The sequence below is a fragment of the Neoarius graeffei genome, chromosome 3, assembly GCF_027579695.1.
Source record: "Neoarius graeffei isolate fNeoGra1 chromosome 3, fNeoGra1.pri, whole genome shotgun sequence".
Classification (NCBI taxonomy): domain Eukaryota; kingdom Metazoa; phylum Chordata; class Actinopteri; order Siluriformes; family Ariidae; genus Neoarius; species Neoarius graeffei.
In genome coordinates this window covers 82,361,548-82,384,213 of record NC_083571.1, presented here as the reverse complement: position 1 = coordinate 82,384,213, position 22,666 = coordinate 82,361,548, and the positions used below count along the sequence as shown (strand labels likewise).

Sequence of the window (22,666 nt, the reverse complement as noted above, 5' to 3'; positions counted from 1 at the left end):
GAGTATAGTACTCTAATACAGACAAGTAAAAGGAAACTACACGTCTAGAGGGACACCTAGATACATACTACCCTAGTAACAGTATGTCATGTTAATTTACAGTTCGAGCAGGTGTAGTATGTTAGTATAGTTCTCTACTACTACTCGTATGTAATAGGAGTCCACACCTCAAGCGATACACCAGGATGCATACTACCTTAGTCATAGTATGTCATGTTAATTTACAACTCTAGCAGATGTAGTATGTTAGTATACTATTCTACTACTTGTCTCTATCAGTAAGCTACACCTCTAGAGGTACACCAAAATGCATACTACCCTAGTAATAGTATGTCATGTTAATTTACAGCTCTAGAAGATGTAGTATGTTAGCATCAACAAAGCAATGTATGATAGTCGGCGACAACTCCAGATGGGTACTCCAACATAATACCCTATTAATAGTATGTCAGAATAGGCTACACTCAATATGAGTCCATCTTCAGAGGTATACTATCATAGTACCCTAGTATGTTTTCTTAGAAATCTCCAGTGGTCCCTCAGCATACATTGTAGGCTACACCTCCACAGATGTACCACCACATAACCCTATTAAAGTAGTACTGTATATCATGTTAAGCTACAATCCCAGAGGAGCGCCAGCATACTACCATAAATAGCACATCTTGTAGGCTCTACCTTCAGAAATGCACCACCAGATTACTTATTCAAAGTATGTAAGCTACATTAACCTGCACTGGCATAAGTGCTATCAAACTACCCTGTCAAATAGAATATGCTATTAATAGTATTAAAAAGTATGGCCTACTATAGCATTTACTTTTTTCTCTTTTATAGTTTTTAAATATATGTGCAGAGGTGCATATTTTTGGATGTTTCTTCCCCATTATAAACACTTCTATTTAGTGCAAACTGGTGCCATCTGTTTTTTTAAACCTTCTAGCAGTGTTGCGCTGAGTGATTTGCACCAAGTGATCATTTTTTATGTATATTGGTTTTTGCTCAAATCTCTTATGCTGCTATTTGCATAAACATTTATTTGGTTTTGTAATGCTGGTACTGTAAGAGTCATACCAGTAAAGCTCACTGAATTGAATTTAAATTTAAGTTATCTCTGACTCTCTGGTCCACATCTTCCTCAGCATTCATCTTTTGTTTCTCACTGTTGACTGATTTTAAGTCAGATAACAAGACTATGAACGCAAGAGCTGTAAATACACCATATGGCCAAAAGTTTGTGTACGCCTGACCACCACATCTATGTGCTTGTTGAACCATTCCATACCACAACCATTCCAGATTTAGGCCCTGCTTTACTGTAATAATAACCTCTACCCTTCTGGGAAGGCTTTCCACTAGATTTTGGAGCGTGGCTGTGGGGATTTGTGTTCTTTCAGCTACAAGAGCATTAGTGAGATTAGGTACTGATGTCAGGTGAGGAGGTCTGGGGTGCAATCAGTGTTCCAGTTCATCCCAAAGGTGTTCAGTTAGGCTGAGGTCAGGGCTCTGTGCAGGACACTTGAAATCTTCTACTCCAACCTTGGCAAAGCATGCCTTCATGGAGCTCGCTTTGTGCACAAGTGCATTGTCATGCTGGAACAGGTTTTGGGCCTCTTAGACTACAAGTGGACAGCACTAAATACAAGTGTAAATGACCACCAAGATGCATTGAAGATGCCTTTGCTCAAACCACTCGCTGAAGGGGTCTGTGATGTATTTGACCACATATCTTTTGGAGTGTAAATGCTAATGCATACTGATGTGTCCCAGACAAAGAACCAAGAGTAAACAGGGCTTTAGTTCCATCCATCCATTATCTGTAGCCGCTTATCCTGTTCTACAGGGTCGCAGGCAACCCAGCTGACTATGGGTGAGAGGCGGGGTACACCCTGGACAAGTCACCAGGTTATCGCAGGGCTGACACAGAGACAAACAACCATTCACACTCACGGTCAATTTAGAGCCACCAATTAGCCTAACCTGCATGTCTTTGGACTGTAGGGGAAACCGGAGCACCTGGAGGAAACCCACGCAGATATGGCGAGAACATGCAAACTCCGCACAGAAAGGCCCTCACCAGCCACTGGGCTCAAACCCAGGACCTTCTTGCTGTGAGGCGACAGTGCTAACCACTACACCACCATGCCGCAAGCTTTAGTTCCAGTGAAGGGAAATTGTAATGCTACAGTACTATATAAAAACATTCTACAACCCCGATTCCAAAAAAGTTGGGACAAAGTACAAATTGTAAATAAAAATGGAATGCAATAATTTACAAATCTCAAAAACTGATATTGTATTCACAATAGAACATAGACAACATATCAAATGTCAAAAGTGAGACGTTGAAATTTCATGCCAAATATTGGCTCATTTGAAATTTCATGACAACAACACATCTCAAAAAAGTTGGGACAGGGGCAATAAGAGGCTGAAAAAGTTAAAAGGTACAAAAAAGGAACAGCTGGAGGACCAAATTGCAACTCATTAGGTCAATTGGCAATAGGTCATTAACATGACTGGGTATAAAAAGAGCATCTTGGAGTGGCAGCTGCTCTCAGAAGTAAAGATGGGAAGAGGATCACCAATCCCCCTAATTCTGCGCCGACAAATAGTGGAACAATATCAGAAAGGAGTTCGACAGTGTAAAATTGCAAAGAGTTTGAACATATCATCATCTACAGTGCATAATATCATCAAAAGATTCAGAGAATCTGGAAGAATCTCTGTGCGTAAGGGTCAAGGCCGGAAAACCATACTGGGTGCCCGTGATCTTCGGGCCCTTAGACAGCACTGTATCACATACAGGCATGCTTCTGTCTTGGAAATCACAAAATGGGCTCAGGAATATTTCCAGAGAACATTATCTGTGAACACAATTCACCGTGCCATCCGCCGTTGCCAGCTAAAACTCTTTAGTTCAAAGAAGAAGCCATATCTAAACATGATCCAGAAATGCAGATGTCTTCTCTGGGCCAAGGCTCATTTAAAATGGACTGTGGCAAAGTGGAAAACTGTTCTGTGGTCAGACGAATCAAAATTTGAAGTTCTTTATGGAAATCAGGGACGCCGTGTCATTCGGACTAAAGAGGAGAAGGACGACCCAAGTTGTTATCAGCGCTCAGTTCAGAAGCCTGCATCTCTGATGGTATGGGGTTGCATTAGTGCGTGTGGCATGGGCAGCTTACACATCTGGAAAGACACCATCAATGCTGAAAGGTATATCCAGGTTCTAGAGCAGCATATGCTCCCATCCAGACGATGTTTCTTTCAGGGAAGACCTTGCATTTTCCAACATGACAATGCCAAACCACATACTGCATCAAATACAGCATCATGGCTGCGTAGAAGAAGGGTCCGGGTACTGAACTGGCCAGCCTGCAGTCCAGATCTTTCACCCATAGAAAACATTTGGCGCATCATAAAACGGAAGATATGACAAAAAAGACCTAAGACAGTTGAGCAACTAGAATCCTACATTAGACAAGAATGGGTTAACATTCCTATCCCTAAACTTGAGCAACTTGTCTCCTCAGTCCCCAGACGTTTACAGACTGTTGTAAAGAGAAAAGGGGATGTCTCACAGTGGTAAACATGGCCTTGTCCCAACTTTTCTGAGATGTGTTGTTGTCATGAAATTTAAAATCACCTAATTTTTCTCTTTAAATGATACATTTTCTCAGTTTAAACATTTAATATGTCATCTATGTTCTATTCTGAATAAAATATGGACTTTTGAAACTTCCACATCATTGCATTCCGTTTTTATTTACAATTTGTACTTTTTTGGAATCGGGGTTGTATATACAATTGTGCGCTGTCAGCTTTATGGCAACAGTCTTAGGAAGAAACAAATATGGGTGTGATGGTCAGGTGGGGGCGGCACGGTGGTGTAGTGGTTAGCGCTGTCGCCTCACAGCAAGAAGGTCCTGGGTTCGAGCCCCGGGGCCGGTGAGGGCCCTTCTGTGTGGAGTTTGCATGTTCTCCCCGTGTCCGCGTGGGTTTCCTCCGGGTGCTCCGGTTTCCCCCACAGTCCAAAGACATGCGGGTTAGGTTAACTGGTGACTCTAAATCGACCGTAGGTGTGAATGTGAGTGTGAATGGTTGTCTGTGTCTATGTGTCAGCCCTGTGATGACCTGGCGACTTGTCCAGGGTGTACCCCGCCTTTCGCCCGTAGTCAGCTGGGATAGGCTCCAGCTTGCCTGCGACCCTGTAGAAGGATAAAGCGGCTAGAGATAATGAGATGAGATGAGATGAGATGGTCAGGTGTCCACATAGTTTTACTATATAGTATAGCTCTTGAGGCCAGACATTTTTTTTTTCTTTAGAAAAAATATGAACATGGTTGGGCGGCACGGTGGTGTAGTGGTTAGCGCTGTCGCCTCACAGCAAGAAGGTCCTGGGTTCAAGCCCCGGGGCCGGCGAGGGCCTTTCTGTGTGGAGTTTGCATGTTCTCCCCGTGTCCGCGTGGGTTTCCTCCGGGTGCTCCGGTTTCCCCCACAGTCCAAAGACATGCAGGTTAGGTTAACTGGTGACTCTAAATCGACCGTAGGTGTGAATGTGAGTGTGAATGGTTGTCTGTGTCTATGTGTCAGCCCTGTGATGACCTGGCGACTTGTCCAGGGTGTACCCCGCCTTTCGCCCGTAGTCAGCTGGGATAGGCTCCAGCTTGCCTGCGACCCTGTAGAAGGATAAAGCGGCTAGAGATAATGAGATGAGATGAGATGGTCAGGTGTCCACATAGTTTTACTATATAGTATAGCTCTTGAGGCCAGACATTTTTTTTTTCTTTAGAAAAAATATGAACATGGTTGGGCGGCACGGTGGTGTAGTGGTTAGCGCTGTCGCCTCACAGCAAGAAGGTCCTGGGTTCGAGCCCCGGGGCCGGCGAGGGCCTTTCTGTGTGGAGTTTGCATGTTCTCCCCGTGTCCGCGTGGGTTTCCTCCGGGTGCTCCGGTTTCCCCCACAGTCCAAAGACATGCAGGTTAGGTTAACTGGTGACTCTAAATTGACCGTAGGTGTGAATGGTTGTCTGTGTCTGTGTGTCAGCCCTGTGATGACCTGGCGACTTGTCCAGGGTGTACCCCGCCTTTCGCCCGTAGTCAGCTGGGATAGGCTCCAGCTTGCCTGCGACCCTGTAGAACAGGATAAAGCGGCTAGAGATGATGAGATGAGATGAGATGAAAACGGTTCTGGTTTTAAAAGCTTGACGTCTTTTGTTGATTTGCTTAGCCGCCTGGTGGTGCTAGTTCACCATGGCCGTTTCTATGGCAATTCTGTTTCGTGTTGGGCGCCATTTTCAAACAGCTTTCTCACCACCGGAAGTCATACAGCTTGAAAAGGAAATCAGTTGCAGAATAGCTAGCTACAAAGAAAAAAAAACAGTCAAAATTCTGCACTTTATTGTGATAGTGTTTGCTTAAAAAAGGGTGAAAATAGAAAGAGAAGCCCAGACTTCTGTTCGACATTTTAACAGAAAATGGCGTTCTTTTCCTGAGTCCATAGCTAGCTCATCAAGCTAAATGCTAAAGTGTACGTTATGCTGCTACCTCACTAACTAGTCAGCTAGCTGACAGCTGGATAACACAAACACAACAACAAATAAAACTACTGGGTAAGTGGTTAAACTTTATATAATTAATCATCAAGGTAGGAATATTCCTCGCTAGATTCGGTTACATTGAAAACAGTGTAGGTTAGTATCAGGATACTTGTGTACATCAAAAAGAGGAAATGTCTATGATTTCTAAAGTGAATAAGTAAATGTGGGCATCAGAAATGATCATTAAAAGTTATTTCATTAGTAAATAAGCTGCTGCACTGGAGGAAGACGGAAAACTGGAGGCAATGTTGTGGCCAAATTTTGACATTTCCATCTAATGTACATACATTATAGCCAAAAGTATGTGGACACCCATATGTGGTTGTTCCCCAAACTGTTGCAAATTTGGAAGCGCACAATTATACAGCATGTCTGTGGATTTACAGCTTTATAATTTCCCTTTACTGGAACTAACAGGTAGTGCTGTCGCCTCACAGCAAGAAGGTCCTGGGTTCGAGTCCAGCGGCCGGCGAGGGCCTTTCTGTGCGGAGTTTGCATGTTCTCCCCGTGTCTGCGTGGGTTTCCTCCGGGTGCTCCGGTTTCCCCCACAGTCCAAAGACATGCAGGTTAGGTTAACTGGTGACTCTAAATTGACCGTAGGTGTGAATGTGAGTGTGAATGGTTGTCTGTGTCTATGTGTCAGCCCTGTGATGACCTGGCGACTTGTCCAGGGTGTACCCCGCCTTTCGCCCGTAGTCAGCTGGGATAGGCTCCAGCTTGCCTGCGACCCTGTACATACTTGCCAACTTTTCAAAATTCTCATGGGGGAGAAAAGTGCGTGAACGACATTTTCAATTGGACGAGGATATGATGCGCGGTTGAAATGATAAAACCAGTGGATCCCAATTAATGGCAAACCATTTGAAATGTATACAATTAAAGAGTTTTTGAATTGTTGATATTGTTCTATCCGTTGCTATAGGTTATGGGATTCATGCATCAGGGATGAGAGAGCTCAGAGTGAAAAATCTGAAATAATACTCGTCTTGAATTTTAATATAATAACAATGAAAGGGAAGTCTTAAATCAGATTTCTAGCTGAAAAATCTCATGCCTGAATATTGTATCCATACAGAGACCCACAGAAAATAACACAAGTGATGCTTTAGAAGAATGTTTATAATTTCTTAAAATAGTCACAGTGAATGAAAGTATTATTGGATTGCATCAAATGTGTTTTCCTTGTGTAAGCTCATGTAAAAATACAGAGAACTATATCATATATAAATTAAATTTTAATAAGATTTAACCAAAATAGTAACAACTCAATTAAATAAATACTGCACTGTCTTAGTACTACTAAAATGCATCTCTCTCACGCAACACTTTCCAACAGAATTTTTAAAAAGCACTAGAAATCCTATCCAAATCCTATTGGAATGCATCAGAGGAATTTTCTCATTTGCAAACTTTGAGTGAAAGTTTTCAAACAAAATTTAAAAATGGCTGTATAAATACTACCATACTATCAAAATATACTCCAGAAAGAAATTCACTCGAATGCAAAATTTTAGTCCTACCAAAATACACTCACGAGTAATCTTGCACTTAAAACCTCAAAACTCTATCAAAATCAATCGCTTTCCAGATAATTCACTTGTAAACTTTCACTTAAAACTTTCAAACATAAATTCAAATTAGCACTAAGACACGACCACACTATTCAAATACACTCATCAAACAAATTCTCTGTCATGCAAAATTTCACTAAACACTTGAAAAGTTGTACAGTTTGTTTCTGAAATGGTATGGAAGACTAGTTTAATTTCACACTTAAATGTCCATTATATTCTGATTTAAGGTATCTTTATCTTAAAATGTGTAACTGGCTGGTCGAACATTTGCTTATCCATGGAAATTCATTCTCCCATGCAACCTGGTATTTGCGTTCATATTTTTGCCCTTTGGTATTGGGTTTAGTGGCCGTGATGAATGACTGCTTGTAAAAAATGTCGGACAGCCCAGGTGAATCCTACATTACGGAAGTGACTGTCGTTCCGTTTGCTGATAGGTTAAAAATCAGTTGACATCAGCAGTGTTTCTTATACGATTTTGATTGGACATAATTGGGAGTATTTTTAACTTGGCGGTAGGGATTTCCCAAAACTGGGAGATTAACCAGTTTTTAACAAATATGATCGGGAGGCGGGATATGGAGGCTAAAATCGGGAGCCTCCCGCCGAAATCGGGAGGGTTGGCAAGTATGCCTGTAGAACAGGATAAGTGGCTACAGATAATGGATGGATGGATGGATGGATGGATGGATGGAACTAAGAGGCCCAAACCTGTTCCAGCATGACAGTGCACCTGTGCACAAAGCAAACTCCATGAAGGCATACTTTGCCAAGGTTGGAGCAGAAGAACTCGAGTATCCTGCTCTCAGAGCCCTGACCTCAACCCCACTGAACATCTTTGAGATGAACTGAAACACTGACTGCACCCCAGACCTCCTCACCAGCATAAATGCCTGATCTCACTAATGCCCTTGTGGCTGAATGAGCACAAATCCCCACAGCCATGCTCCAAAATCTATTGGAGTTTTCTTAATTTTGGGTCAAACCAGATTTTTTCCCCCAGAATTCAGCTGACAAATTATTCCAGGCAGCCACATGTTTATCTTAATTTCTTCTCATACCTTCTGCTGTAACCATATAGCTGGATTTCAGGTGTTTTTAATAGTTTTAGTTTTAACAGGTTCACATTTTGTCCGATAGCAGTTTATAAGCAAATTGGCAAAAATACACCCCCCCCCCCCCCCCCCCCCCTCCCATTATTGGTTCTTAAAAGGAAATGTCAGGAGTATTGATGCTTGCTATCCATTTGCCTGAATTATTCAGGGTGGAGATGTGCAGAATTTAAATTATTTCGCTTTATTATGCTTTTAAAGATTTACTGCCACTACCATTAAAATGAACGCACTTCCACAGAACACTGCTAAGAGTGTAACCATGAGTACCAATGCAGAGCGGAAATTTATAAATCTCCGAAAACGTCTGGATCAGTTGGGCTATAGGCAGCCGTTAGGCATCGAGTCATTGCCTTTGGTTGAAAAGCTTTTTAGGTAAGTAGGTTTTTATGATTATTTCTAATGTTTGATCAATCCAGGCAGCCTGTCTTGATTTTTCAGACTTTTCTTTTAGAAGTGAAATTTGTGAAAGCTCTAGTCTAAAATCTGTTAGTTTATTACTTTAGTTGGTTGTACATTAGTGTTAATTTTGTGGGGTTTTCTTTGCCAGTGATTTAGTCCACACCACCGAAAGTCTTCGGAATGCCAAGCTCTCAGCTGGGAAAACCGAAAAGGAGAGTCGGAATCTTGACGCTCTGCTGGAGCCATATAAGACAGAAAATGCCCGGCTTGTCCGAGAGAACAACGAACTGCACTTGGGGCTTCTCAAATTGAAGGAGGAAAAGGATCGAACCACTAGGGGTTAGAAGACTCCCAGCAGCAGCACATCATATACTACATCCAGGATTTTCCTGGTTGTTTATTACACTGTATATTTATGAAATTCTCATGGTACCATTTTTTATGTGACTAGAGCTAAAGGCTTTCATCAGGAAACTGGACCACGAGACCTCGGATCTAAAGTTCCTCAACAATCAGTATGTGCATAAGGTCCGTGCGCTGGAGAAGGACAGCAAAGCCAAAAGCGAACGCATTCAGCAGCTGCAAGAGAAGAACATGCAGGCTGTAGTGCAGACACCAGGTAGGATGAAACGCCTTACCTACTACACCGTTTCAACCACATTCAGCAAATGTTCCAAGCTGTCTTGTGTTTGGTTTGCTGCCATCAACGTAAAATATTATATAGTTTAGTAAAGCACAAGAAGTTGGAGTTGTAGTACAGTATCAACCATTACTCATCATTCATTAGAGAAGTGGTTCTCAAACAAATGACTTTTTCTTGCAGATGTAGACTCCTAGAGTAACGCTCGCTGATCAGTCAGAATATAGACGCTTCAGAATGTGGAGGTTTTTGTAGCCTGGAGTGAACAGTAAAATGTTAACGTATTGCTACCATTATCTTTAATTTGATGATCACTCTGAATTGTCTTTTGTCTGTTTAACCCATCAGTTTTGGACATATTTGCAATAATAACACGGTGAACATAGATCACTCCAGAATGAGAAGCTAAAAAGGGTTGTGAGAGAGTTGCGAATGAGCACAACTAAGCATATAAGTTAATTAAAAAGCCTCTGACTTCTGAAATTTAATGGGCCTAAAAATGTATTTTTAACAGAAAATATCACATATCTGTGTTAAATATTTTTAGAAGCACTCCTGCAGACTCACTGTAATTATGCTACGGACCACAAGAGGTCCGTGGAATACATGTTTCAATCTAATTTTTAGCAAAACATTCTCTCTCTCTCTCCCTCCCTCTCTCCCTCTCTCCCTCCCTATCTATCTATCTGTCTGTCTGTCTGTCTGTCTATCTATCTATCTATATATATATATATATATATATATGTATATGTATGGGGCGGCACGGTGGTGTAGTGGTTAGCGCTGTCGCCTCACAGCAAGAAGGTCCGGGTTCGAGCCCTGTGGCCGGCGAGGGCCTTTCTGTGCGGAGTTTGCATGTTCTCCCCGTGTCCGCGTGGGTTTCCTCCGGGTGCTCCGGTTTCCCCCACAGTCCAAAGACATGCAGGTTAGGTTAACTGGTGACTCTAAATTGACCGTAGGTGTGAATGTGAGTGTGAATGGTTGTCTGTGTCTATGTGTCAGCCCTGTGATGACCTGGCGACTTGTCCAGGGTGTACCCCGCCTTTCGCCCGTAGTCAGCTGGGATAGGCTCCAGCTTGCCTGCGACCCTGTAGAACAGGATAAAGCGGCTAGAGATAATGAGATATATATATATATATATATATATATATATATATATATATATATATATATATATATATACACACACATATGTATGTGGTTTAATTTACATATTCTTTTCAATGAAAAATTCATTAAAACAATCTTTTAAAAAAAAAACTTTTTAGTGTAAATGTTTGACTCCACCAACAAATGCCCTTAGAATTCTGTTATGCCCGTGTATCTGCCCGTCTTTAACAAGTCTTAATTCGATGCAATTACATAAGTATTACATTCTCTTAATATATAATCATTACATTCTCTTCAATTTGAATATACAGTCTTGTGAAGAAGTAAGTACACCCCAAGAAAAGAAGTTTAGAATTTTTCCCAACATATTTGGACCTACAGATATCTGGTCTTCATTTAAACAATGTTGATTAATAGTTGACACTTAAGTGAAAATCAACATACTTGTCATGAGTTATATATTTGAAATAAACCGAAATGCAATTTTTCTGTGTGGAAAAAAGTAAGCACACCCCTAAATATATCATAACCTCAAATGTTCCAAACTGAAATCAGGTGCTAATGATTAGAACACTGTTAGAGAATATCTTGGACAAACTGGTCTTATTTAAAACTCCAGATATCTGCTCTTGTTTGCTCTTTGTTATTGGAGTGTGCGGTATCATTGTACCGAGATCAAAAGAGCTCCCTGAGACCTTCAGAAAGAAAGTTGTAGATGCTTGTGATTCTGGGATGCGGGTTAAAGAAGATAAATTATTCCACTGGCTGGAAAATCATCTGCAAGTGGAGAAGTTTTAAAACCACTGCCAACTTGTCCAGGCCAGGCAGCCCCAGGAAATTTAACCCCAGAACAGACTGCGAGATGCTAAAAGAAGTCTTTAATAACCCCAGAATTTCAAGACAAGGATCTACAGATAGCTCTTGCAATCATTGATGTCAAAGAGCATGCTTCTACTATTAGAAAGAGACTGTACAAATTTGGCCTACATGTGAGGTTCACCAGGAGTAAGCCTTTATTAAGCCTTCATTAAGCCTTTATTGTCTAAAAGGAGCATCAGGGCAAGATAAAAAGTTTGCTAAAGAATATCTAGGCAAGCACCAGGCCTTCTGGAACAATGTGCTATGGACAGACGAGTCAAAGAGTTGTTTGATAACAGTACCAGAAGCCATGTGTGGCAAAAAATGAAGACAACATTTGATCTGAAGAACCTCATAGCAACTCTAAAACATGGAGGTGGAAATGTTATGGCATGGGGCTGCTTTGCTGCCTCAGGGCCTGACCAACTTGCAGTCACAGAATCGACTATGAAGTCTCTTTCAGAGCAGAGACTGCTTGATGAGAATGTGAAGCCATTTGTCAAAAAAAAAGTTGAAGCTGAAGAACGGGTTCTTCCTACAGGATAATGATCCAACACATACAAGCAAATCCACCAAGGAATGAATCAAAAGGAAGAAATAGAGGGTTGTGGAATGCCCTTGTCAAAGCCCAGATCTGAATCCCATTTAAATGTTATGGTTGGATTTGAAACATGCTGGACATGCAAGAAACTCCTCAAATATTCTGCAGTTGAAAGAATTCTTCCTGGAGGGAGTGGGCAGAATTTTCTCCCAGCAGATGTCAGAGACTGGTAGACAGTTATAGGAAACGCCTACTTAAAGCTGTTTCTGCCAAAGGGGGCAATAATACCAGTTACTGAAGCCAGAGGTGAGCTTACTTTTTTAACAGAAAAAAAATGGCATACAAATGACATGGTTGCAGACAGACTGTGGCAGCGGGGGCGTGGTCTAGCATCGGTCTGTGACAGGAGGGTGAAGTCGGGGAAGTTAAGTGGCAGAATCACTACACCTGTTGTTAATTAATGTGTTTGTGTGTCTTCCCAGTGACCGCGCCCTATTTAAGGAGAGAGAGTGAGAGCAGAGGGAGCTCTCTCGACAACCAGACGGCTGATGTGTGTGCGTGTGTCTGAGTGTGTGTTTGTAACTGCAAAGTGCAAATAAAAGAGAGTTTTGTGAGATCAGTTCTGTCCTGCCGTCCTTCTGTGCTCCACCCACCTACATGGACTGCTACAGTGGTGCCGAAACCCGGGATCCGAGCACAGAAGACAACAGCCCCATGGAGTCCTCCACCTTTGCCGACCTGATCCACGCCCTCTCCACGGCCCAAAAGAGCCAGCACCAGGCGCTGCTCGCCCTCCGAAAGGAGCAAGAACAACGGTTCGAGGCCCTGGTGCTGGCGCAACAGGAAGATCGTCGGGCGTTCCGGCACCTCCTCGCGTCGGCGGGGTCCACCATCTCCACCGCCGTGGGGCCTTCCCCCCTCACGAAGATGGGCCCGCAGGACGACCCTGAGGCATTCTTCACGCTCTTTGAGCAGGTAGCAGAGACCTCGGGGTGGCTGGTGGAACAGCGCGCGGCGCGCCTCCTCCCCCTGCTAACGGGAGAGGCGCAGCTGGCCACGCTACAGCTCCCCGCCGACCGCCGGCTGGCCTACGCAGACCTTCGCCGGGCCGTCCTCCAGTGGGTGGGACACACCCCGGAGCAACAACATCAGCGTTTCCGCGCTCTGCGCTTGGAGGAAGTCGGCCGGCTGTTCGCGTTTGGCCAGCAACTCCGGGACGCCTGCTAGCAGTGGTTGAGGGCCGACAGCTGCGACGCCGAGGGACTCATCGACCAGGTGGTACTGGAACAGTTCGTCGCGCGTCTACCAGCGGGAACCGCAGAGTGGGTCCAGTGCCACCGCCCGGCGTCGCTGGATCAGGCAATCGAGCTGGCGAAAGATCATCTGGCGGCTGTCCCGACGGCAGGACAGAACTGATCTCACAAAACTCTCTTTTATTTGCAGTTGCAAGCACACACATCAGCCGTCTGGTTGTCAAGAGAGCTCCCTCTGCTCTCACACTCTCTCCTTAAATAGGGCGCGGTCACTGGGAAGACACACAAACACATTAATTAACAACAGGTGTAATGATTCTGCCACTTAACTTCCCCGACTCCGCCCTCCTGTCACAGACCGATGCTAGACCATGCCCCCGCTGCCACACAGACATTTCATTATTTTTCAATCTATTACATAACATTTATCTATGCATTCTGTTTTACTGAAGATCAACTACTGATCTGTCCACATACACTATATTGCCAAAAGTATTTGCTCACCTGCCTTGACTCACATATGAGCTTAAGTGACATCCCATTCCTAATCCATAGGGTTCAATATGACGTTGGTCCACCCTTTGCAGTTAGAACAGCTTCAACTCTTCTGGGAAGCCTGTCCACAAGGTTTAGGAGTGTGTTTATGGGAATTTTTGACCATTCTTCCAGAAGCGCATTTGTGAGGTCACACACTGATTGTTGGACGAGAAGGGCTGGCTCTCAGTCTCCGCTCTAATTCATCCCAAAGGTGTTCTGTTGGGTTGAGGTCAGGACTCTGTGCAGGCCAGTCAAGTTCATCCACACCAGACTCTGTCATCCATGTCTTTATGGACCTTGCTTTGTGCACTGGTGCACAGTCATGTTGGAAGAGGAAGGGGCCAGCTCCAAACTGTAAAAACAGTCTGCATGCCTAGGTGCTTGATTTTATACACCTGTGGCCATGGAAGTGATTGGAACACCTGATTCCGATAATTTGGATGGGTGAGCAAATACTTTTGGCAATATAGTGTATGTTAAAAGGAACATTTCATGGGGTGTACTTACTTTTTCACTTGACCGTACATTGTCTTTAAATGTAATGCTATAAACGTTCCTAAATGCTCCAGTAGGTCTGTAATGTGTGATCATTTACCGTGCTCAATTGTGCCATGTTTCATGCACAATATTTGTAACATAAAACCCATTTCACATCAGACTCGGGATGTGCGCTGCACATGCACCACAGCTGTACCACTTTTGATGTGTCTTAATCAACATGGCCATTTAAGTCTGTTTACATCAAAACTAATGAGGCACACACGATCACACTGCAGCAGTTTTTAATGAGCATATCAAAGTGGTGTCACAGTGATGCTCAAGCAGCATGCTTACAGAATCTGTTGTAAAATGGGTTTCAGTGTACTGTTTGAAACATTACCTAGTCGTCTGCTGTCTACACTGGAACGTCATGTGATCAAATAACTCTGTTAGCTGTTATTTTAAGACTTTATCAACAAAAATTGCTGACTGACATGAGTTAGTTCATGTAAGACTACGTTCAGACTGCACCCTGAAACGACCCATATCCGATTTTTTTGCCCATATGCGACCTGTATCCGATTTGTTATTGACAATCTGAACGACACAGATCCGATTTTTTCACATGCGACCCAGGCCGCTTGGATATGTGGTCCTAAATCCGATGCATATCCGATATTTTCACATGCGACTGCAGTCTGACCGGACAGGTTGCATTCATGCGACCTACACGTCATCAACAAGAGACAAACGTCACTATTCTGCGTTGGCTAATCCCGCCTCTTTGGTGGAAAACAACAACATTTGTACAGTTTTCAGAATTTAAATAGACTTTTATAGAATTGATCAAGATAATGGTGGATTTGGTAGGGACCTGGATGTTGATCTGTTAGCCTGATTAAATAAAACAGTTTCTATAACTGATTTATAACTTAAACCATCCTGTATTACAAGATTATAAGATTGTTCTGGAAATTTCCAGTAATTTGACACCTTCGGTCTCATTAGTCTGCTGCCCACATTAATCAGATTATTGTGTGAGTTCCGCCGCCGCCACAAAAACCACATCGCCAGGTCTCGCCTCATCTCCATCGCAAACTGCACTGGTGTTTCTGCACCTTGAGCCAGCGCTGAGAGAAGTTGCAGAATTCAGCTGGCTATAAACAATCTAAATAAATATTTATAAAAATGTAGAAAAAGTTTATTAATATGACGAAATAAATATGTGCAAATTATTAAGCCTGAATTAAGAGTTTGGTAATACAGCGGCCGTATCCCAAATGACTGCCTACTGAAGCTCGAGTGCACTATATAGAGTTTAAAAATCCATTACTTCCTAGTAACATGTAGTGCACTTATATAGAAATTAGAGAGACATTTAGGAGTCAACCCTCGTTACCAGGCTACACGTTTTCATTTCAGTTCGGAAACAAAAACACACACGAGACCTCACACTTTAACACTAACCAGATAATTAAACAAACAAACAAAAAAAAAAAGAAATCATTAAACTTGAAGAGTGCGCTTTTTTTTGTTTACGTATTACGTAGATGTGCTTATTACGTGTCAATTTGCGCATGCGGGACACTTTTGGGTCGTTTTCCGTTCATATTGGAGATCGCATACAAGTCTCATATAATTGGTAATGTGAACGGCCTAACAAAAAAATCGGATTTCACAACAAATCGGATATGGGTCGTTTCAGGTTGCAGTCTGAACGTAGTGTCACAGTCATCTCTAAAGGCATGGAATGGGGCAGGGTTGTTTTTTTTTTTGTGTGTGTGTGTGTGTGTGTGTGTGTGTGTGTCTGCAAATTAGCCAGCTAACAGTAGTTCAGTTAGCATAGAATCGTAACCTCTTAGTTTCTACTGCTCAGTTATAAGATGATATGATGTTATGAATGTGTGCTTTATTTTGATTGAACAGGAGGGAAGAAGAGGCCAATCCCTTTCAGACGCCAGCGGATGCAAATAGATGAGCTCCTTCCTGCCTCTCATGGCCTCTCTTCTCCAGCTGTGGCAAGGCCTGATGACCCGTACATTGCTGACCTCCTCCAGGTGGCTGACACCAGGTATGAGAGGGCTTATTACAATAGCTAGATAACCAGTTATGAAGGACATAATCAGATTTGTTTTTCTTCTTTCAGGTGTGCTCTTTCTTTCTTTCTTTCTTTCTTTCTTGATTGATTGATTGATTGATTGATTGATTGCTTATAACTTGTTTTGCGTGATTGAGGTCTGCTGTTTGTTTTAGGATTCAGGAGCTGCAGCAAGAAGTGACAGCACTGAAGTTAGATCTAGAGAGAGCCCAGGGGGGAATCAAGCACTTCAACGCTCAGGTGTGCTTGATGTTTATGGGAACTGAAAAATGACAACGTCTGAAATTGCAAACCGCAATACCTTAAAAACCAAGCAAATTTGCAATAGAAATTTTGTTTGTTTGGCTACTTGCATAGGTAGAGGAACGAGATAAAGAGATCGAGCGCCTGAATCGGGCTCTGGATGGAGGACGGCCATACGATGTCATCTCTCTGGAGGCTCAGAACATCAGTAACGAAAAGCTCATTGCTCACTTAAACTTACAGGTGACTAATAGCATGTGTACTGAACATTTTGACATGTAAACTGGATTGTTTACTTTGCATGCAGAAGGAGATTTAAGGTCTTATTAACTTGTATTAGCTTGCATGATCTCCTGATTCACCATTTTGTGTTCAAAGGAATGAGATTGCTTTTGGCCAAGAGGTGGTAATAAAAGTGAAATTTTTCCTCTTTTGTTTAAACCCCACACACACACACACACACACACACACACACACACACACAGAGTATGTCATCAGATACAGCATCTCATAGTACTGTATGAATATCCATGCCAGAATAATATGATATTATTTGCAGCTGCTTACTATCCTACGAAGTCTTACCCTCCTAAATAAGATATCAGAACAGAAAGCCTCAAATTACTATCCTACTAAATTATACGTGAAAATAGTATGATAGTGAGCCTAAGCTAACGCCATTGTGTTATCATGAACGCATCTGTTATTCTGATATTGAATTAATGCTCTTCCTGTAAAAGGAATTCTTGTAGGTGTGATTTGTTCACATTTGCAGGAAACTATAGCTGTAGCAATCTTAACAGAATGGCTCTTCGAAAACACAGCAGATCATGAGCTCTATATTTGGGCTCATATAATTGATAAAGTAGTAATGTCGTCACTGTAGCATTAAACTTTGTACAAAACGTATTTATTATGTTTCTGTTTTTTTCCTTCTGGTTTTTCTTTTGTTCGCCTCATGTACACAGGCGCGCACACACACACACACACACACATACACACACACCCTCCTCTCAGTGCTCAGGGAGAATGACATAGAGGAAATGTTCACATAAATATAAGTGCAACAACAGGGCTCAGGTGTGCCACATTTGTCATTACACCTCCCACCCCTACCTGCTAAAATAACCTGTGGACAGCTCCACTGAGAGCACGATGTTTTGGTGTCACTTTCTTCTGTGATGCTCTAAGGACTTGGTTTTAACCAGATAAAGCACACTGACATGTCATAGTTTATCAGCATATGTTTAAGCTGTGTAGCAAACTGCAAGAACCTCAAAGAAGGTACTCAGTTTCATAAGGTCTCGTCATTAAGAGCATCATTTAATTGTCCAGTCTTAGTTATCTAAGGAAATTTCTCTCTCTCTCTCTCTCTCTCTCTCTCTCTCTCTTTCTCTCTCTAAGATTGAGTACCTGCAAGAGACAAACAGGACTCTGGAGCAGAAGGTGGACGGACTCCAACAGAAGAAGAAGACTGTTTCCAGTGAAGTGGCCGACCTGAGTGCCAGGAACCAGGAGCTGTGCAGTGAGCTCACCCAGATAGATCAGCTCGCACAGCAATTAGAGAGAGACAAAGAGATGGTGTTGGAGACGGCAGACATGGAGCTGCAGGAGGCCAAAGTAAGGAATCCTCAAGCATGTAGCTCTATGATGTCACTGGAATTTATTTAGAGGCAGTTATGAACAAATGTTTATGGTTCGTTAGATTGATCTCTCATTTAAAAATTATGAGAAATATAAATTTTCATTGAAGGAAATTTAGACTGAACCACATTGCCATCATTTTCACCCCAATTTATATGAAAAGTTGTAATTGAAGCATGTTCCAAATATATATATATATATATGTGTATATGTAAGAGAGAGGGAGGATATTACACACTTATGTGAAGATATGAAGTTTATCTTCGAGTGATGAATATATTCACGAGTGAGCGAAGCAAACGAGTGAAAATATTTTCAACACAAGAAGATAAACTTCGTATCTTCATGTAACCATGTTATGTTCTTTATATTATATGGACACATCCACGAAAAATATATACAAGTTAATCAAAAGAATTTTAATTTTGAACCGGTTCACCATGTAGACAACGCACATCCAGTCATCGGAAAAATACTGGGAGTGGCGTCATCAGAGTAAAATATCAGAAATTATTCTACATACAGGACACATTTTTGATGGAATAAAAACATTTTTTTCGCGGTCTGGTTTCCATCAAATCCTGTGCTCTGATTGGCTGGTGAGTGGGTCCGTATCCTACAATACGGACCCCGGTTATGGACCTCTGGCGACTCGCTCATTCACAACAACAAACATCGTAGCAATTTTTGTCAACATTTTTTTCGCATTTCTCAGGAGAATAGCATTAATTTTACAGCATGGGTAGCAATAATGACAGTGTTCACAGCGAAAGCGAGTTTTACTACCCTGAGGAAGAAGAAATAAAAAAAAACATTGCAGGAGAAAGCTAAAAACCTGTAACTGTTGCTAACACCAAGCAAAAACATGGCTGAATCCTGAATGACTCAATTTTGTATAAATGGGGACTACACAGGCGGCAAAATGTAGTTTTTTTCCTGCCATGGAAGTGCACTTGTATACTGAGGAGGAAGCCATTTGCATTACAGCCGTGAATGAGGATTCAAAATGGCGGCTCGGCTCGGTTTTCCCTTTCAGGAGCTCTCGTTTTCTGTTAGAATTTGGTAAAGAAAAAAATAAATATATTATTTACCAGCTTAAGGTCGGTTCGTATGGTGAAATACCGTGACCTCGGCCTTGAATACTGACCTCAGCCCAGAGGGCCTCAGTCAGTACTTTCAAGACCTCGGTCACGATATTTCACGATATGGACCTCCCAGCTGGTAAATAACATATATGTATTCTATTCCCTTCTTGGGGGTTTCATTCATTTGGTTTGATAGTATGCAATATTGTTAGCATATCACTCTTCCTATGTGTATGCCCACACTCTACCCAATGGAGACTGAGTGTGCAATATGCTTTACGATATTGCATAATTGTCAAGACAACATGACGTCACATGTTGGAGCCGATGTGAATATTCAGTGAGAAAGTTTTCTGCCGTGCATTTCTTTGTTCGCCGGTGGCACCCACAGTAAACGGTCGCAGTGAATTGAAAATGCCATATGATACGTATTACACATAAAATTTCCGTGCGAGCGAACGACTGAGACAATTTATAAACAAACTTTTTGTAAAATCTATAATCTCTCATCTCATCTCATTATCTCTAGCCGCTTTATCCTGTTCTACAGGGTCGCGGGCGAGCTGGAGCCTATCCCAGCTGACTATGGGCGAAAGGCGGGGTACACCCTGGACAAGTCGCCAGGTCATCACAGGGCTGACACATAGACACAGACAACCATTCACACTCACATTCACACCTACGGTCAATTTAGAGTCACCAGTTAACCTAACCTGCATGTCTTTGGACTGTGGGAGAAACCGGAGCACCCGGAGGAAACCCACGCGGACACGGGGAGAACATGCAAACTCCACACAGAAAGGCCCTCGCCGGCCACGGGGCTCGAACCCTGATCTTCTTGCTGTGAGGCAACAGCGCTAACCACTACACCACCGTGCCGCCCCTAAAATGTATAATGTTCCATCGGATGTGTATGTATAATAATAATAATATTGGCTGGCTTTTTTCATGGAATATCAGATATATTTCATTCAGTTAGCATGATATTGAACTTGTCTTCAGCTCCTCCAAATCCACATGAAAAATAGTTTAATACCACAGAATCAAGCTTTTGACATGGCTACCCCAGCTCCCTAACCTAAACCATTTGAAAACCGGTGAGGTGAACTAAAGAGAAGAATCCATAGTAGAGGATCTGGAGAAATTAGGTAATGAGGAAAATTGTTAGATCTCATCAGGGTTATAGGGGAAACCTCAGTGCTGTTAAGTTGAACACAGTGCGAAATCTGGGGTGCCAATAACTGTGACACTTTTTTAAAGGGAATGTGGTAATAAACTTGGAGAGGTAGATTTCTCCCATATTTTCAGTGTGAGACAAAACCAACCACAAAAAAAAAAGAAAAAAGTTTTTCATAATAGTGGAACTCCCCAAGCACATAGCGCACAGAGCAAAGCTCCATACTTAATACAGCAACCTGATTTTTTTGATAACTTTTGCAACTGTACAATGTCCATCCATCCGTACTTACATACAAACAACATACATGTACCACCAAAGGGAACCCGATCATAAGTGCAAGGCAACCTCTCTCATAAACATTTGACCACTGGACAACAAAATTTGTATCTTTATTTGCATAAGATAGATGGGTTTTTATCCAGCGCTTATTTTTAATTTGCTTTTTAAAAAAAAACGTCGGATTATTTACTAACGCATTTTATGGAAAATATTCACGACGGTTTCATATAAAACTAGTTAAAACCATTTTATTAGTCCACTAGCTTGTTGGATAATTGACAGTTGTAACCAGACAACTGTTTGACATATCAGGTTTGAAATATCAAGACTGCAGCTCTAAAACCACACTCACAACCTGCCGTACGTGCTACTACAGGCAGTCTACGATAAAAAATTTGGCAAAACCGTGCTTGAGACTTGCGCGACACTTGCGTGTGTTCAGTGCCGTAGAAGGTCGCAGACTGGCCGTGGAGACTTTTGGTCCTGCACATGCAAATTCTACGGCTCTTGTGAAAAATCAAGAACGCATATACTACGTACAGGACCCGCACTCCTTTTGTGCGCCTGAACTAAGTCAGCAGCACGGCTAGTTGGGGCTTTTTGCGATGACAGTAAGACGTACGAGTGACGCACGGTCATTGTACGAGTGACGTGCCTCAGAAGTACTATACAAGTATTCCACACTTGTTATTTCTGTGGCCCTCAAGACAGAAGTACATCTCACTTTCTACCCCTATGTGTGGCATGCACGCAGCGCATGCGACCCGCACACGACACGATGGGCAAGGCTCGGGGTATATATATTGGGGAAGGAACTAATTATATAGCGTGTAGCATTGTAGAAGAGAAGAAGATGGCTGTCGCTATACTGCTGCAACGACTGAAGGAGTTGGACCTTTATAGGCAGATAATAGAAGCTGAGGAGCAGCACGAAGCGATATTGGCTTTGCTAATACAAGAATACCGATGTCAGAACGCGAGGCGGCGGCCTCTGTCCCATCTTTTCCCAATCACTTCCTCTCTCTTATCCTCTGCCGAATGCAACCTGTACTTGACAAGTACTTTGCCCGTACTCCTCCCCCACACTTTCCCCCGTGTTTACCGTGACCCTGCAGCACGACTGCAAACTACCAAACCCTGTGACTCGTGCGTGTCCAAAACACTTACGGTGGGTTGTGAGTGTGGCATAACCCTTGGAGCCATTGGAGACATTGCATTCGGTCGAGAAGTATGTTTTCCAGTAGGTTTTTTTTTTTTTTATCCGAAGGTTTTTATCCATAGCGTTTGTTTGTTTGTTTGTTTGTTTGTTTGTTTGTTTGTTTGTTTGTTTCATAGCGGGCAACCTATCTTTGCATTGCATGTTTTTTGTTTTGTTTTTTTAACCGGAGGATACTCTGCACACTCTTGTAAACATAATTACTGCATAGTTCAGTAGCAATTATGAGCATGTTTCCTTTGTTTTAGATAATCTAAAAGTACTGTAGATTGATATCGATTAGTTCTTATGTCTGGTAATATTTACTATACTATGTAGTAATGATGTAAAGTGAAAGTGCTGGTTCACTGCTGTCCACCAGACACCCAGCAGAGTCACACCATAATAAATGTTGTAGTGTTGTTTCTGGCTCATGACATACGGTGTCAAAGAAAGGAATAAATATGTATTCACACTGTGATGTACAGTACCAGTCAAAAGTTTGGAAACACCTTCAAATTCGATGTTTTTATTTATTTATTTTTTTTCCCCTACATTGTAGAACAATACTGAACTCATCAAAACTATGAAATAACATATGGAATTATATGGTAAACAAAAAAAAAAGTGTTTTAAAAAAACATTTCATCTTTTAGATTCTTCAAAGTCGTCACTATTTACCTTGATAACAGTTTTGCACACTATTGGCATTAACTGAATCAGCTTCATGAGGTAGTCACCTGGAATGCTTCTCAATTAACAGGTGTGTCTTGACAAAAATGGAATTTCTTGCCTTCTTAATGGATTTGACACCATCAACCAGTAAAGAGTA

At 42.2% G+C, this 22,666-nt stretch overlaps 1 protein-coding gene across 2 annotated transcripts in view; it reads left to right on the top strand.

Annotated features, from left to right (window-relative positions):
- Positions 1–5,327: 5,327 nt before the first annotated feature.
- Positions 5,328–22,666, top strand: part of cep135 (centrosomal protein 135) — a 58,478-nt gene continuing 41,139 nt past the window's right edge. For both annotated transcript variants that reach the window (XM_060917493.1, XM_060917491.1), the window contains exons 1-8: positions 5,328–5,615; positions 8,531–8,664; positions 8,840–9,030; positions 9,143–9,310; positions 16,037–16,181; positions 16,364–16,448; positions 16,566–16,694; positions 17,856–18,071. In XM_060917493.1, coding sequence (XP_060773476.1) covers positions 8,552–8,664; positions 8,840–9,030; positions 9,143–9,310; positions 16,037–16,181; positions 16,364–16,448; positions 16,566–16,694; positions 17,856–18,071 — 1,047 coding nt within the window. In that variant the 5' untranslated portion in view covers positions 5,328–5,615; positions 8,531–8,551. The remainder of the gene's footprint in view (positions 5,616–8,530; positions 8,665–8,839; positions 9,031–9,142; positions 9,311–16,036; positions 16,182–16,363; positions 16,449–16,565; positions 16,695–17,855; positions 18,072–22,666) is intronic.